The sequence below is a fragment of the Elephas maximus genome, chromosome 25 (genome assembly GCF_024166365.1).
Source record: "Elephas maximus indicus isolate mEleMax1 chromosome 25, mEleMax1 primary haplotype, whole genome shotgun sequence".
In the NCBI taxonomy this organism is placed as follows: domain Eukaryota; kingdom Metazoa; phylum Chordata; class Mammalia; order Proboscidea; family Elephantidae; genus Elephas; species Elephas maximus.
Genome location: NC_064843.1, coordinates 59,056,929 through 59,072,480, shown reverse-complemented (window position 1 = coordinate 59,072,480; position 15,552 = coordinate 59,056,929). Strand labels below are relative to the sequence as shown.

Genomic DNA, 15,552 nt, shown 5'->3' with positions numbered 1-15,552 from the left:
GGCTATTGTGAATAGTGCCGCAGTGAGCATTGATGTACAAGTCTCTTTTTGAGTCTCTGCTTTCAAGTCTGTTGGGTGAACACCCAGGAGTGGAATTGTTGGATCATATGGTAATTCTATTTTTAGTTTTTTGAGGAACTGCCACAGTGTTTTCCAAAATGGCTGTACCATTTTACATTCCCATCAGTAATCGATAAGTGTTCCAATTTCCCCACATCCTCCCCAACATTTATTAATATTATTACTTTTAATCCTAACCATCCTATTGGGACTGAAATGGAATCTCATTGCGGTTTTGATTTGCATCTCTCTGAAGGCTAATGACACTGAGCATCTTTTCATATGTCTGCTGGCCATTTGAATGTCCTCTTTGGTGAAATGTCTGTTCAAGTCCTTTGGCCATTTATGATTGGGTTATTTGTCTTTTTGTTGTTAAGTTGTTGAAGTTGTATTTATATTTTTGTTATTAGATTTTATCAGATGTATGGTTTTTGAAGATATTCTCCCAGTCAGTAGCTTGTCTGTTCAGTTTTTTTGTTAAAGTCTTTTGATGAACAAGTTTTTAATTTTTCTGAGGGCCCATTTATTTATTTTCCTTTTTGCTGTTTTAACTTTTATTGCTTGTGATTCCTAGCACTCTCTACCTTCCTCTAGTTTGAAATATTGTTACGACCCTAAGAGGTATATGGAGTTCCATGAACTTAATAACAATTTACAATTTTAGAGCCTCTACCCTCTTACTCTGTATGTGACGTGAATCCCTCCATTGTTGTGTGCCTTTGTTATCTCATTTGCATTTTTCAATAAGTATCAAAAGCTAAAACATTAATTCAGTCATTCAGTGATCATTTTGAGGAAATATATACCAGGCATGATCTATATTTTAAAAATAAAACGTTATTCAAAGTCTACTGAGAACCCAGACATAGGTCACATATCTAGAGGCCATAGATGCAAGACAGCCTGGAAAAGTAATGTGGGCACTTTCCAAAAGGTGGAACCCTTTCCAAATAGGGTTCTTATATTGGGCGTAAACAAAGACAACCACCACAGTGCTCAAGAAATTCGTTTCTTCTCTCCATTTCAAACAAACAAACATTAACTAAAGAGACAAAGGTCTCAGAACTCACGAGGTTGACATTCTGGTATATGGTAGTACATTTCCCCCTAAAGAATGAAATTCAGCATAAATAGGGGCCCCTTACAACACTGTCTGTGGATTAATGATTAAAGTACCTTGTTCTGAGGCACCCCGCCCTAGAGCAGGGAGGCCACAGCCTGGCCCTGACACCGTCTTCCAACAGGCTTAGAGTCCTTGACTGACACCCGCATCCACATGGCTTCCTAGGGAGCCGGGGGAGGGGGAGGTAGGTATTATTTCTACTTCAGAAACAAGGCAGTGGTGGGTCCCCTGACCACCCTACACTTAACGCTAGAATCCAGTGGCAGGAACATAACTAAAACTAATGGCTCTAGCTTTCCTGATTGCTTCCTTCAGTCTTTCAGCAACCAGCACTTAGAAAGTCTTTATAAATAAACATGAATTTAGATTTAATGTAGAATTATCAAAATAATTTTATAGCATTTTGAAAATGTAAATGATAATAAATTCTTTAGGTCTCTAATGATAAATGTGAGCTTTCCTTCTAAACAAGAGGTCAACTTTATTGGTTCCCTCCTTGGGTGAGCACATTTTCTGAGCTGTCATATTCAGGCTGATACTGAGCACTCTACAGAGTGTTTCAGGATTCACCTGGTAGCTTTGCCTGGAAATATTCATAATAGAACTAGTGTGGGGATTCTCACCGCATCCCTGTCTTTAATAACTTAAAACAACATCAGTGTGGTGTTCTTCCCCAAGTCAGGGCTGCAGAGATCAGCCAGAGCTACATTACCAGTTACCAAGTGCAGGAGAGTTGACTTTGGCTTGTGGCGATCCCACGTGTGTCACAGTAGAGCTATGCTTCATAGGATTTTCAGTGGCAGATTTTTTGGAAGTAGATTGCCAGGCCTTTCTTCCAAGGCACCTCTGGGTAGGCTCCCACCTTGCAGTTAGCAGCTCAGCACATTAACTGTTTGCATCACCCAGGGACTCTAAGGTTGCTGCTGGATGTTGAAGACCACACACATGCATACGCACATTCATACTCACACTCATGCTTGCCTGTCCCTGTGGCTCAGAAGACAACTGAGAATGTGGCCGTATCCTTGGAGAGGAAACATTTGCCTAGTGGGCTGGCCCTCTGCAAGTGAGACTTGACTGTGAACGATTTTGAGACCATGGAAATGACCACATTCTGTAATTCTCCAGCCTGAAAACAGACACTTGCTGAAGGAAGTCGGACCTGCAGGGGGAGGAAGAGTCTCTGTTATTGAACAGCTGCTTGATGAAGTAAGTGTAACCAAAAGAAAGAGCCTTGTATTCTTACCTGTTACTAGTTTTTATAGCAAAGAAAATAGGCAGAAAAGTGGGCCCAAGTAACATGTATAAAACCAAAAGCAAAAAAACCGATTGCTATAGAGTGGATTCCGACTCATAGTGACCCTATAGGAGAGAATAGAACTGCCCCATAGGGTTCCAAGGAGCGCTTGGTGGATTTGAACCGCCAACCTTTTGGTTAGCAGCTTTAGCTCTTAACCACTACACCACCAGGGTTTCCAGCATGTATGAAAATGGATATAATTTCTTGTCTGCGACTCATGTGACCTCATGTGACCTTTGGCCTGGTGTTCCTAAAGAAGCAAGGTTGTCAGGGGTGTCTCTGCCTCCTGATGTGGGAAGCAGCTTTATTGCCTGGGTGATTTGGCAGCTCTCTCCATCATAGGCTGAGTCTAAGGGTTTCACTCAGTGAGATGGATTGACATAGTAGCCACAACAATAGACGTGAGCATACCAAGGATCATGAAGATGGTGCCGGAACGGGCAGTGTTTTGTTCTTTTATGGATAAAGCCACGGAGTTGACTCACAGCAACTAACAACAACTTAGGGTTTCTGTTTCTCTTCTCCTTTGATCTAAAAGCGGTTTAGTTCCGTAAGAACTTTAACTATTAAGCGCAACACACTGGTTTTTACACTTAATAGGATGGTGATTGGCTGCTGTTGAGAGCAAGGTTTTGTGGCGAGCTTTTCCTCTTCCGTATGTTGCAGGGAGCAGATCCTAACTGCAGTGATAGTGAAGACCGGCCTGTCATCACCGTCGCTGTTATGAACAAGCACCACGCAGCGATTCCGATTCTCGCGCAGAGAGGAGCACACGTCGACCAGCAGTCGGGACTGTAAGTGCAGGCGTTGGAAGGAGAGCTCCGGCCCGTCGCAGGCAGCTGGAAACTCACAGGGCTTCCCTGCTGCAGAGTCAGTCTGCATGTGCCTGTTCAGTTAGGACCACCCGAGAACCGTTTCCATCCACTTCAGCCTTCTTAAGAGGCTTATTTGTTTCCAATTTCTAAATTTGAGTCAAACAAAAGAATTGACTGTTGCTTTGCCAAGTTTAGCAGCTTTTATAAATGATGATACATTTTGTTATCTACATTGTTGGGGGCAGCACATCCTTAGTCCCTGGGATGTTAAGAAATGCTTTCATCGTGACCTAAGCTGTCAGGATGTACTAAGAGAAGAAAGGCCCCAGTTGTTCCCTGTGGAAATACGCCCATGAAGTTGATGTAGAAAGAAAACGTAATATAGTCATTTCTGGGTTGTTATACTATTGGGGAGGAGGCCGGGTACATCCAAGTTCACCACCATCACCTGGTGCCGCGGTTCCCCACTGAGAGACAAAGCGGGGAGAGGCATCGGTCATGTTGGATGTTTCGTTCCTTACTTTTCCAGCCTTGGCCCTGTCCTGCCTCATGACCTCCTGTCCCAGCTTTGTGATTTTATTGTTCTCTTGCAAACTACTTTGGAGACCTGGGACAGAAAGTTCCTAAAATCTGGGCCATTCAGTTTTGAAATGAATAACTGCTTATATCCTGTTGACCAAGTTGCTGAAATAGCCTTCCAGTGATATCTCAGACTTCTGGTACAACCACCTCCTAACTATCACTAAGACAAGGTCGGGCAGGCCAGTGAGAGGTGCTGCTGAGTATGTCAGCACCACAGCGGCTGGGATTTAGAGAGCTTTACCTCTGGTTTTCTCTGTTTTGAAATTTGCTCCAGTGTTTTCATGCAAAATATATACCTGTTCATTTTTTATGATCAATTTCATAAGTTTTTGCCCAACAGGACAGCTATATAAGTAGATACTACCTCCCCTCAGTCCCTTTCTTTAGTTTCATTTTTATAGGAGTAAAGATTTGATGGCAGGCATTTCCTTTCTCAAGTTTCTTAGAGTTTACGTTCATCATACTGTCAACTCCTTCACTGTCGCACAAGAGTGACGTGAATTACCATCATCGTTAATAAAAATGATGTTGCCTTGTTTTATGTTAAGATATACTTTATATATTTATAATCCAGGCAAGTTTTGCTTATAACATTTAAGCATAATGTTTTGTGGTTGATAGAAAAATCCCTCGAGTATATATTTTTTTTAATAATTTTTATTGTGCTTTAAGTGAAAGTTTACAAATCAAGTCAGTCTGTCACATATAAACTTATATACACCTTACTACGTACTCCCATTTACTCTCCCCCTAATGAGTCAGCCCGCTTCCTCCTTCCAGTCTCTCCTTTCGTGACCGTTTTGCCAGTTTCTAACCCTCTCTACCCTCCCATCTCCCCTCCGGACAGCAGATGCCAACACAGTCCCCTTCAGTATATTTTGAATTGAAGCTTAAGTATGATAAGTCCTGTCTTCCTGAAAAGTCCAGCAAAGAGGATGAAGCTACTCAGGACATCAGACAGATTACCTATCTTGCTTTGATGTCCCTCAGTTTCCATGTTTGCGTCAGCACCACTCTACAAATTTACATTTATCCACATGCGATTGCATTGCTTTTCTACCAGTCTGACACGGTGGTTATACCTGTCTGTCTACCTGGTGCATAATAGCCCTTTGTTACTCGTAGTTACTATTAGTAGTATTTAGCTCACATGGGTAAGGAGGAAATGAAAGCTAGATTGAAGGCCCTCCCCTAAAAGAGAGCACAGAGATCTTTTCTTCCTTTCCAGTGTATGCCAATAGAGGAAAGTGGATGTTTCCACTGAGAGCCAAATTCTGCTAAGCCTGGCTTATATCTGTTAGTTTCAAGTGTTTAGACCTAGGTCAGCATGGCCTCTGCCCCACAGCTGGGCTTCTGTAGATCAGGAGCACAACCTTGAGGCTCCATCTGTCTTATTGCATAGCTGTCCGGAGGTCTGGTGTTCCTGGAGAAGAGGCTCAGCGTGGTGTGGTGTTCCTCAGCAAACAAGGGTTGCAATGCTCTCTCCTACCCCAACCATGGTTGGCTGCAAAGAGAAGGAGACTAAGTGGTCTCCGGACAAGAAAAGTTTCATTAAGTAATGTGTGTGTAGGGGTGGTGACAGAAAGCCCTTCACTAGTGTTTCTGCTTCCTCTGTTTGTGTCATTCCTACCAGAGTGACATATTCAACAGAAAGAGAGCTGCTGTGGAGAAATACATATCCTCCTCCAAAGCCGATGCCTCTTACTAGCAGACTGCAGAAACAGATTCAAGGTCTCCATGAGGCGAGGAAAAAGAGAAGTGGGCTGTTAGCTTTTGGACAATAGAGGCCCTCCTTTACTTCACTGGAATCAGTGATGTGTCTCTAGGTGGGAACATTCCTCTGTTTGGAAATAAGACCTCTAGACCCACAGAGCATAGGGTCACAGGGACAGGAAGCAAAAATTTTATGAGTGGGTTATAGTGAGTGGTGCCACTTCCATTTCCACCCCTTGATTCCTGGACCAGTGAATCCTGGCTATGGGAGAAATAGCACCATCTATCAAGCCAGCTGCTTTAGGATGACGGGGAACATGGTTGTTGTTGTTAGTTGCTGTCAAATTGGTTCTGACTAGTAGCTACCCTAAGTACAACATAATGAAACTGCCCAGTCTGGCACCGTCCTCGCAATCATTGTTATGCTTGAGCCCACTGTTGCAACCACTGCGTCAGTCCATCTTGTTGACGGTCTTCCTCTTTTTTGCTAGCTGACTACTTTACCAAGCATGATATCTTTCTCCAGAGACTGGTCCCTCCTGATAACATGTCTAAAGGACGTGAGGTGAAGTCTCACCCTCCTTGCTTCTAAAGAGCATTCTTGCTGTACTTCTTCCAAGACAGATTTGTTCATTCTTCTGGCAGTCCATGGTATATTCAATATTCTTCACCAGCACCATCATTCAAAGGCATCAATTCTTCTTCAGTCTTCCTTATTCATTGTCTAGCTTTCACATGCATATGAGGTGTCATGGATTGAATTATGTCCCCCCAAAAATATTTGTATCAATTGGCTGAGCCATGATTCCCAGTATTGTGTGATTTTCCTGTATGTTGTAAATCCTGCCTCCATGATGTTAATGAGGGAGGATGGGCGGCTATTGTATTAGTGAGGCAGGACTTAACGTACAAGATTGGATTGTGTCTTGAGACAATCTCTTGAGATATAAAAGACAGGAGCCAGCAGAGAGACAGGGGCACCTCATACCACTAAGAAAGCAGTGCCAGGAACAGAGTGCACCCTTTGGACCTGGGGTTCCTGTGCAGAGAAGCTCCTATTTCGGGGGGAAGATTGATGAGAAGGCCAACAGAGAGAGAAAGCCCCCTGGAGCGGACACCTTAAATTTGGATTTTCAGCCTACTTTACTGCGAAGAAATAAATTTCTCTTTGTTAAAGCCATTCACTTGTGCTGTTTCTGTTATAGCAGCATTAGATAACTAAGACATGAGGCAGTTGAAAACACCATAAAGTCAGGAACACTTTAGTCCTTAAAGTGACATCTTTGCTTTTGAACAGATTTGCCTAATGCAATACATTGTTTGATTTCTTGACTGCTGCTTCTGTGGGTGTTGATTGTGGATACAAGTTAAATGAAATCCTTGACAACTTCAGTCTTTTCTCCTTTCATCATGTTGTTGCTTATTGGTCCAGTTGTGGGGGCTTTTGTTTTCTTTATGTTGAGTTGTAACCCATCCTGAAGACTGTGGTCTTTGATCTTCATCAGTAAGTGCCTCAAGTCCTCTTCACTTTCAGCAAGCACGGCTGTGCCATCTGCATAACGCAGGTTCTTAGTCTTCCTCCAATCCTGATGCCCGGTTCTTCTTCATGTAGTCCAGCTTCTCAGATTATTTGTTCAGCATACAGACTGAATAAGTGTGATGAAAGGATACAACCCCGATGCACACCTGTCCTGGTTTTAAGCCATGCAGTATCCCCTTGTTCTATACAAACAACTGCCTCGTGATCTATTACAGGTTCCTCATGAGCACAGTTAAGTCTGTGGAGTCCCCATTCTTTGGAGCGTCACCCATGATTTGTTATGATCCACACAGTAGAATGCCTTTGCATAGTCACTAAAATGTATTTCTGGTATTCTCTGCTTTCTGCGATGATCTGTTTGATATCAGCAATGATATCTCTCATTCCACGTCCTCTTCTGAATCCAGCTTCAATTTCTGGCAGTTCCATGTCAATATACTGCTGCAACTGCTTTTGAATGATCTTCAGCAAAATTTTACTTGCATGAGATATTAATGATATTGTTTGATAATTTCCGCATTCAGTTGGATCATATTTCTTTGGAATGGACACAAATATGGATCTTTTCCAGTTTGTTGGCTAGGTAGCTGTCTTCCAAATTTCTTGGCATAGATGAGTGAGCACCTCCAGTGCTGCATCCATTTGTTCAAACATCTCAGTTGGTATTCCATCAGTTCCTGGAGCTTTGTTTTTCATCAATGCCTTCAGTGCAGCTTGGACTTCTTCCTTTTGTACCATCAGCTCTTGATCATATGCTTCCTCCTGAAATGGTTGAACATCGACCAATTCTTTTTGGTACAGTGACTCTGTGTATTCCTTCTACCTTCTTTTGATGTTTCTTGCATCGTTCAGTATTTTCTCAGTAGAATCATTCAGTATTGTAATTCAAGGCTTGAATTTTTTCTTCAATTCTTTCAGCTTGAGAAATGCTGAGAGTGTTTTTCCTTTTGGTTTTCTAACTCCAGGTCTGTGCACGTTTCATTTTGATACTGTCTTCTCGAGCCGCCCTTTGAAATCTTCTGTTCAGCTCCTTTATTTCTTCCTTTCTTCCATTTGCTTTAGATACTCTGCATTCAAGAGCAAGTTTCAGAGTCTGTTTTGACATGCGTTTTGATCTTTTCTTTTTTTCCTGTTCTTTTAATGACCTCTGCTTTCTCCATGTATGATGTCCTTGATGTCATTCTGCAACTCGTTTTATCTTTGGTCATTAATGTTCAGTGCGTCAAATATATTCTTGAGATGGTTTCTAAATTCATGTGGGATATACTCAAGGTCATAGGTTGGCTCTCGTGGACTTTCTCTGTCTATATATATATATAATATGTAGAGAAAGAGAGGGAGAGATGTTTATCCCTAGGAAATAGCTCACATGGTTGTAGAGGTTGATAAATCCCAGGTCTGTGGGTCAGGCATCAGGCCAGAGGCTTCTCCTGACTCACGTAGCTGCGGGGGCTGATGAACCCAAGATCAGCAGGTCAGACAGCAGGCTGCAGAAGATGACAGATTCCAAGATTGGCTGGCAGTATGGCAGGCAGCTGTCTCAAGTCCCAATAACCAGTGATCAGATGATGATGAGCCGGTTGCCAGACCTAGAGCAAGCAAGTGAGCTTTGCCACAACATCCATATATGTATTGGATGCAGGCCACACCCCCAAAGAAACTCCCCTTACAACTGATTGGTTGATCACATCAGATCACATCACGGAAGATGATTACATCATTTCATAACTGCCAAAAAACTGAGAATTATGGTCCAGCCAATTTGACGTACAACCTTACCCATCAGTCTCCCATGCTGTCCCTGGCCCTGTACTTCACCACACATGTTGTCCTCCTCTAGCAGTTGATCCCTCCTGATGACATGTCCAAAGCAAGTGAGTCAGAATTTTTGGAAGTAGATGGCTATGTATTTCTTCCTAGTCTTAGTCTGGAAGCTACACCGAAATCTGTCCATTACGGGTGACCCTGCTGATACTTAAAATACTTGTATAGCTCCCAGAATCACAGCAACATACAAGCCATCATAGTAGTACAGATGAACTATCTAGTCTCAAATCTTACCCACTATCACTGTATGTCTCCAAGAAAAGGGGCAGAGAGGGAAGACTGCAGAGGTTTTTCCAGGTTAGTTCAGTAGGTGATTGGGTGAAACCAAGGCTCCCTTTGATCCCATGCTCCCTCTCCAGTTTCCCAGTGATGCTACCAAGGATTTAACCAAGAATGATTTTCTTTCCCCTAAACAGGCTCAGAAATACAGCTCTTCATGAAGCAACTCTGCTTGGCCTGGAAGGAAGGAAGTGCATTGCTGCTTTACTGGGGTATGTTCCCTGGCCTTTTGGGAACACATTTGAGGGCCACAGTGAGCCCCACTGGTCAGTCCCTGTGACACAGGCTACCATCACACCATAGTTCATGGGACACTGAGGGCTTTTAAAAGCACAATGACAATGTTGCCCTCATTAAACACACTCATTTCTAGACTTTGATGCAAAGGGAACCAATACCAGGGCTAGTGATTGATCATTTTGAAATCACAGAGCCCTCAAAAGGTCTCAGGGTAGAAACACCCCAAAAACTGAGGTCATGGTGGCCTCCTGGGGACAGTTTTGGGAGGTCAGCCTGGGAGGTGTCCAGACCGGTCTCTGTTGCAGAGAAGAATCAGGCCCTCAGGTTCAAGTACCCGAGTCCTTCAGCTCATGTCCATTTCCTTCACAGATGCAACGCAAGCATCCAAAAGAAGAACACGAAAGGCCAGACAGCATATGACCTGGCTCTGGAGATGGGGGATGACCTCATCATCTCCTTCTTCGCTGCTAAGCTTGGCCAAGGGCCCCTGGACCAATTTGTCCAGTCCAGAAGCCTCAGCCTGGATGACTGTTAGACCTGAGGACCACCACAGGTATCCTCTGAGAAACCACCCAGCTCTGGCTTTCTTTTGTGCCTTTCTTTCTGAAACATGTATTTGAGAATTGAAGTTGAGAGGAACTAATGTGATTTTTTTTTTTTAATGATATGACAGTGGTGTAAGCCGCCAAAACCACATGGGCATTTCCCAGCATACCTTGGATTGTGATGAGCTCAATATTTGCTTTTTAATGGTTTATTGTTTGTTGTTGTTTTTTTTTTCAGAATGTTCTTCTTAAGTTTTAATTTATTTTTCAATAGATAATAATTGCATATCATTCAAAGCTAAAAGGTATAAACTATTATACAGTGAAAAGTCTCCCTCTCATTCCTGCCCCATAGCCACCTAATTCCCCTCCTCAGAGGCCACCAGTGACACCAGTGTCATCTGTGTCTTCCCAGAGAGAGTACAGGAGTATAAAGAAATACCTACCTATAGAATATACAGAAAATATAGATACATACATTCTTTTCCCTCTTTTAGCATAAATAGTAGCAAACCAACACTGTCCTGCAGCTTGTTCCTTTTGCTTAATGGATCTTGTAGGTGGTTCAAAATAGTACATAAAAATTAAACTTTTTTTTTTTTTAAAACCCTGTCTTATATTGAATTCCTTAGTATTCCTATTTGTTACAGTTTGTTCTTTGGTTAACCCAGTAGCTTTGAATAAACCATTTGCAGGAATATGTCGTAATTTTGACTTATTCCCTTTTCCGATCTTCATTTCATTCTTTGGGTGGTAACACTAGTTGTGGAGGCCCTAAACTGCTTCCGTTAATGGATGTAAGCGTGTGACACATGGGGCTTTAGCACAATAAATAATAGACTTATTGTGACAGTTAATACTATTATTGCCTGCACTTCATTCCCCCAGATGGCGTGGCCTTCAGTAGGGAGAGGGAAACCCTGGTGGCGTAGTGGTTAAGTGCTACAGCTGCTAAACAAAGGGTCAGCAGTTTGAGTCCACCAGGCGCTCCTTGGAAACTCTATGGAGCAGTTCTACTCTGTCCTGTAGGGTCACTATGAGTCAGAACTCGACGGCACTAGGTTCGGGTTTTCAGTAGGGAGAACAGGGACAAAGGCAATGGAAGTTAAGCAGATGGCCAGCTCTGGGGTTTCCCTCCCTGAAGCGGAAGGGAGCCTGCATCTTAGTCTGCAAGAAGGGAGGCCGTTGCATTTTTACTAGTTCAGAGAGACCAGTGCAGCACGATCGTCTGGTTTGGTTGTCTGTGGTTGTTTGCACTGCGTCAGTTTACCTAAGCTGGAACTGTGTACCTTTCCCAGAATTCTCTTTCCTGTGTGGTTTGGTTTATGGTTGGCTTCGAGAGAAACTGCATGAGATTTGGAAGGTGGGGTGAAGCAGTTTCATCATGTGCTGAAGGTGAGTGTAGGGCACCTGATGCGGCCCACACACCACAGGCTCCGGAACTGCAGGTCCAGGAGGGGGTATGGAGTTCCAGACAATTACCCCAGACCTCAGGGAGCAGAGAAGGCCCTGTGGACCCGTGGGTTCCACAAACAACCCTCTTGGGTCTCTTGGGGGTAAATTTCAGAACTTGAGTGCAGGCACCATGTAGTCAATGTTTCTTGGGTTTTCCATACTCGGTGGTGGAGTGTCCTGCCTGTGTACCCAAGAGGTCCTCCTAGTGTCTGCTTGCCAGATAGGAATCCATACTGCGACCCCTTGACACCTCATCTTAGGGTTCTTTGCTTTCTCTTAACACCCAAGGCCTGTGCAAATCACTACTCTTGAATTTTACTCCTTCAGATCAAACCTCATTTAAAATGAGACTAAACCTGATGGCAGTGTGATATTTAAGATCCAAGAACACAGGGTGGGACCTGAAGTGAGCACCCCCAGGCAGACCCTGAAGTTGCTAGTGGCTGGAGGCTGTGTGCTGACTGCATTCCCAAGGGTGAGGCTTCCAGTCTTTCCAAGGGGGTATGGATGTGTACCTCTGTTTGCCACAGTTAGTCCCTCACCCTGAATGTGGAGGAGCTGGAGGTGCTATGGCCCTGCTGCTGCCGACACCCACAGGTGAGCCCACACCCACAGGTGAGCCCACACCCACAGGTGAGCCAGCATGTGCACGCCAGGGAGAGCAGGAGAGACCCTGACCTTTGAACCCTCACCTGGAAACTCAGCTCAGGCCCTGTGGTTGGTGCTCAGGGCTTCAGGACCTGCTCGGCTGTTTTCAGTGGCTCTCAGCCTAGGGCCATGGAGGTGACAGCAACTGCCCAGTGGTTAATGGCTTGGGCTCCATGTCCTTCCTGGATCTGGCACCCCTGCTGCCTCTTCCTGAGGTCTGGTCGCTCTTCTTGGAGGGACTGTTCCTGCTTTGTGGCTTTGTCCCATGTCCCTAGAGCACTCCAGTCACCTGGAGTTTATCGTTCTTTCCTTACCATTGAGATGCGCAAGCTTCCATGTGTTCATTGGTCAATTGAGCACTTCATATTTTTCTTATTTATTGGGAGGAAGTTCTTCATATTCTCTAGAATCAGAGTATCTTTGTGTTTAGAGGACCACGGTCCAATAGAAATATAATGCAAACCACATAGGTAATTTTAAATTTTCTGATAGCCACATTAAAAAGTACAAAGAAACCGGTGAAATTAATTTTACCTTTATTTATTCCGGTATCACCACAATGTTATTTCAACATGTGATCAGTATAAAAATTGTTGCCGTCGTTAGCTGCCATCGAGTTGGCCCTGACTCACGGCGACCCCACGTACAGCAAGACGTTGCCCGGTCCTGCACCGGCTTCGTGATCGCTGCTACGTGTGAGTCCGTTGTTGCAACTGTTGTGTCAATCCATCTCACTGAGGGTCTCCCTCAAGGTAAACCTTAGTAATGTGATATTTCAGGTATTTTACATTTTTTATACTAATTCTTTGAAATCTGGTATGCATTTTACATTTGCACACATCTTCATTTAGACTCACTACATTTTAAGTGGTCAATTGCTTCATGTGGTGAGTGGCTACCCCCGTCTTAGAGCCCCCTACCTTGTGTGATAATATACCTGGATGGAGGTCATTGCATTCTCAGCCCCATGCTGCTGGGTCCTAGAAGCACAGACGCGCAGTCTGAAGCCTGCATCTCTGTCAGGGTGGCTTCGCCATGTCTGCAAACCACAAAGAGTGCCTCCTCAGAGCCTGTGGCAGGACTTGGCTCAGGGGCTCTGACCAGGGGCCCATTATCCGATAGGTAAGGTAAGCACGGTGCTTACTAGATCATCTGTAGTGAACAATTTCACACAGGTTTCACTACATCAAAAATTGTTCACTGCAGATTAGTAAGCAAGCACAAGTAAGCCTGTGCTTACCCTTTTTTTTTTTTTACCTTACTTACTGGGTCATCCGCCCTCGTCAGGGATTGTAAAGTTGAAAAGAGGTTTTGATTGTGTAGGAAGGTGCTGTAGGGTTGGGAGAGAGACAGATGCCAGCCATACCTAGAAGCCAAATCTTTGCTGTGGTGAAAAAAATGTGAAATCGTTCACTACACATGATCTGGTGAGAAAGAGAAGCACCGTGCTTACCTTGCCTATTGGATAATCTGCCCCTGGCTCTGGCCAGCCTGCCCATTCAGAGAAAAGTTCTCTCTTGCTGGGAAAATTCACAGAGTCATTTTCTTCCAGTTGTCTCCAAGTCGTCTCTTCAGAGGCAGGGCCTCAAGGGTTCACATCACTTCCTTCTTGCCACCTTCTTTGACCGCCTCTGAGCTAGGTTTCTGCTTTTTCCTGGGCAAATAAAACATAAAGAGGGTTTCTTGGATTCCTACCCTGACCAAGTAAAACATTAAGAGGGTTCCTTGGATTTTTACCCACAGCTTGGTTCCTCAAGTCAATTCAAACAGTGCCCGTTTGGGACTTTCCAAGGGCATGTGGCCTTGTAGGAGCATCAGGTGAGGTGAAACGTCCATTCTGTGCTGTCCCCCGCCTTTCACTTAGACCCCAATAGGAGGGCCAAAGGGCCACATACACCTTGGATCTCTCGGTGGGTGTTCGCCTTCTTGAATGTACACACAGATGCTCTGAACTGCTGGGCATTGTGTCCCACAAAAAGAAGAGGGGGCCTGGGAGCCCAGAGCCATGGCCAGGGCAGCAGCATTCCTGATGAGAGAGAGGAGTGGCCTGGGGGCCGCTCCTTTCTTCTGCTCCCGGTGCTGTTGAAGATCCATGCCTGGGGTGAATGGAGTACTGGGAATTCAACCTGGAATACGTACTTAGCTTGACACATACACTCAGCATCTGAATAAATATATTTAGTTCCCTAAATCTGTCAGCATCTGCTCTGGGTAATGCAAAGGCAAAATATTTGGATATTCCTTGGGAATGCTTCTGAAACCTACCAGTTTCTTATCTGAATGGCCAGTGAAACACAGTTCCTTTTCTCTCCTCTTCCATCTCGTTTTTCTTCCCTCATCTCCTTCTTTACTTTCTCCCCCTCAGCTGCTTTTTTCCATCCATTTCCCACAAACCCTTGCCTGACCCCAAGTCTCCTCCTCATTTTCCCATACCCCCCACTTCTCAGGCATGCCCCCCACCCCATCGGGCCTCCCTTCCCACACCTTGTGATCTCCCTTTCTCAGGGGAAAGGTGTCGATGTGGGACATTGTTTACCTAATGGAATTGACTCAGTTTTCCTTTTTACTTTGTCTCTATTCTTTTAATAAAATATCGAAAATGTTTTATTATACTACATACATTTTACCTGCTATATTTCTGTTAGTAGGGATATCAAGTCACTAGTTTTTTAATAAGTTTTTGAAATTGTGATAAAAGTAACATAGTAAAACATTTGGCAATTCAACAGCTTTTACACGGACAATTCGTTGACATTGACTGCATCCATCAGGTTGTGCAGACATTATTGCCGTCCTTTTCCAAAGTACTCCACCACCATTAAGAGAAACTCGGTGCCCCCTAAGCAATGACTCCCTCTTTGCTTCTGCCTCCTACCCCTGTTGGCCACTAGTAAGCTCTGGTTTCTATATATTTGCCCCTTCCATATAGGTGAGATCCTAGTGGATTTATCCTTTCGTGACTAACTTATTTCACTCAGCATGGTGGTTTCAAGGCTATCTATATTGTGGCATGTACTAGGACTTCGTTTCTCTTTATGGTTGAATAATATTCCATTGTATATATGTAACACATTTTGTTCATCTGTTGAGCATTTAGGTTGTTCCCACCTTTTGGCAATTGTGAGTAGTGCTGCAGTGAACCTTGGTGTACAGGTTTCCATTTGTGTTCCTGCTTTCAATTCATTTGGGTACATGTCTAGGATTGGGATTGCTGGCTGAGTCATATGGTAGTTCTATGCTTAACTTTTGAGGACCTGCCACACTGTCTTCCACAGCAGCTGTACCATTTTGCTTTCCTGCCAGCAACGGATGAAGTTTCCAAAGTTTCCAATTTATCCACATCCTCACCAAGACCTGTTATTTTCCTTTTGTTTTTTAATCAAGGCTATTCTAGAAATTCACTAGTTTTAATAGAATGTTTTAAT

General features: G+C 43.9%; 1 protein-coding gene across 3 annotated transcripts in view; it reads left to right on the top strand.

Annotated features, from left to right (window-relative positions):
- DZANK1 (double zinc ribbon and ankyrin repeat domains 1) overlaps positions 1-15,552 on the top strand; it is a 117,476-nt gene that overhangs the window by 73,829 nt on the left and 28,095 nt on the right. For 2 of the 3 annotated variants that reach the window (XM_049869995.1, XM_049869996.1), the window contains exons 18-21: positions 2,312-2,392; positions 3,150-3,277; positions 9,377-9,451; positions 9,849-11,169. In XM_049869995.1, coding sequence (XP_049725952.1) covers positions 2,312-2,392; positions 3,150-3,277; positions 9,377-9,451; positions 9,849-10,014 — 450 coding nt within the window. In that variant the 3' untranslated portion in view covers positions 10,015-11,169. Of the gene's footprint in view, positions 1-2,311; positions 2,393-3,149; positions 3,278-9,376; positions 9,452-9,848; positions 11,170-15,552 lie in introns of those variants that run through there. The other variant, XM_049869997.1, reaches the window with a different exon arrangement.